Source organism: Chlorella variabilis (assembly GCF_000147415.1).
Source record: "Chlorella variabilis unplaced genomic scaffold CHLNCscaffold_589, whole genome shotgun sequence".
In the NCBI taxonomy this organism is placed as follows: domain Eukaryota; kingdom Viridiplantae; phylum Chlorophyta; class Trebouxiophyceae; order Chlorellales; family Chlorellaceae; genus Chlorella; species Chlorella variabilis.
This window is the reverse complement of record NW_005434747.1, coordinates 1-1,177: the sequence shown is the minus strand read 5'-3', so window position 1 is coordinate 1,177 and position 1,177 is coordinate 1. Positions and strand designations below refer to the sequence as shown.

Sequence of the window (1,177 nt, the reverse complement as noted above, 5' to 3'; positions counted from 1 at the left end):
CCCTCCCCTCCCCCCCCCACCAGGGCAATTACGACAACTTTGAGAAGTCGATGAGGGAGCGGCACAAGAACGCGCGGGCGGCGGCAGAGGCTCAGGACATGAAGCGCAAGCACATGCAGGCAGGGCAGGGGGGGGCGGGGCTTGTGGCTGTGGCCTGGCTCAACATACATGGCTGTATGGTGCATACCGTTGTTGGAGCTGGGAGTGGTGCCGGCTGGCGGCTGGGCCTCAAGACAGATGCAGGCAGGCCGGAGGCGGTCCACCAGCCAGCAGCGTGGCGCGATCTCGGCCAACTTTCTTTCCTTCCCTCCCTCCCCTCCTGCCCTCCCCGTCCCTGCCCCCTGCAGGCCTTCATCGACAAGTTCCGATACAACGCCAACCGGGCAGCGCTGGTGCAGTCGCGCATCAAGGCGCTGGAGAGGCTGGCGGGTGAGGGGGGGGCTCTGGCGGTGTGCTGTGCTGTGCTGTGTGTGTGTGTGTGTGTGTGGCGGCATGTGTGTGCCTGTGGTTGTGTGGGAAGGGGGACCAGGCTGAGAGGGCTGGGCAGACCCGGCGTCGCCGCAGCCAGCCCTGTCTCACCCAGCCGGTCCCTCTTTCGCGACACCTGCGCCCAGCACCCTCCCTCCCCCTCCTCCCTCCCTCACACCTGCCCCCTGCGCAGATGTGGAGGTGGTGGAGCAAGACCCCGCCTACATCTTCCGCTTCCCCACGCCGCCAGACGTCGGTGAGCCTCGCCCGCCCGCACGCGTGACCTCTGAGCCGGCGCCAGGCCGCGCGCGCGGTGCCGCCGCCGCTGGCCTCCCGCGCGCACGCGTGTGCCTGCCACGCATCATCCCACCAGCCCGCGCCGGCCCTCGCCCCACCCCACCCCGCCTGCCTCCGCTGCCGCAGCGTCTCCCCCCATCCTGGGCTTCACCGACGTCGACTTTGGCTACCCGGGTGGCCCCACGCTGTTCCGAGACCTCAACTTTGGGTGAGCGCCTGCAGGCGCACGCTTGGTGGCGGCCCGGGGGCAGGGCCGAGGCCGCTGAGCGCTGCCGCGCGGCGGGCGGCGCAGGCGCGCAACCGCGCACATTCCCGGCCTTGATCGACGCTGCCCTTTTGGCGTCGATCAGCCCTGTGCGTCACCGCGCCACCCACCACGCTGGCCCGCCCCGGCCCACCCCCGCCCACCCCC

General features: G+C 70.9%; 1 protein-coding gene across 1 annotated transcript; it reads left to right on the top strand.

The window, feature by feature from the left end:
• Window positions 1-23: 23 nt before the first annotated feature.
• Window positions 24-973, top strand: CHLNCDRAFT_55886 (hypothetical protein; the record flags this gene model as incomplete). Its single annotated transcript, XM_005842521.1, has 4 exons — window positions 24-179; window positions 348-429; window positions 662-724; window positions 892-973. Coding segments are annotated over 4 exons (383 nt in total), but the record flags the coding sequence as incomplete, so codon positions are not given.
• Between the last annotated feature and the right edge of the window lie 204 nt (window positions 974-1,177).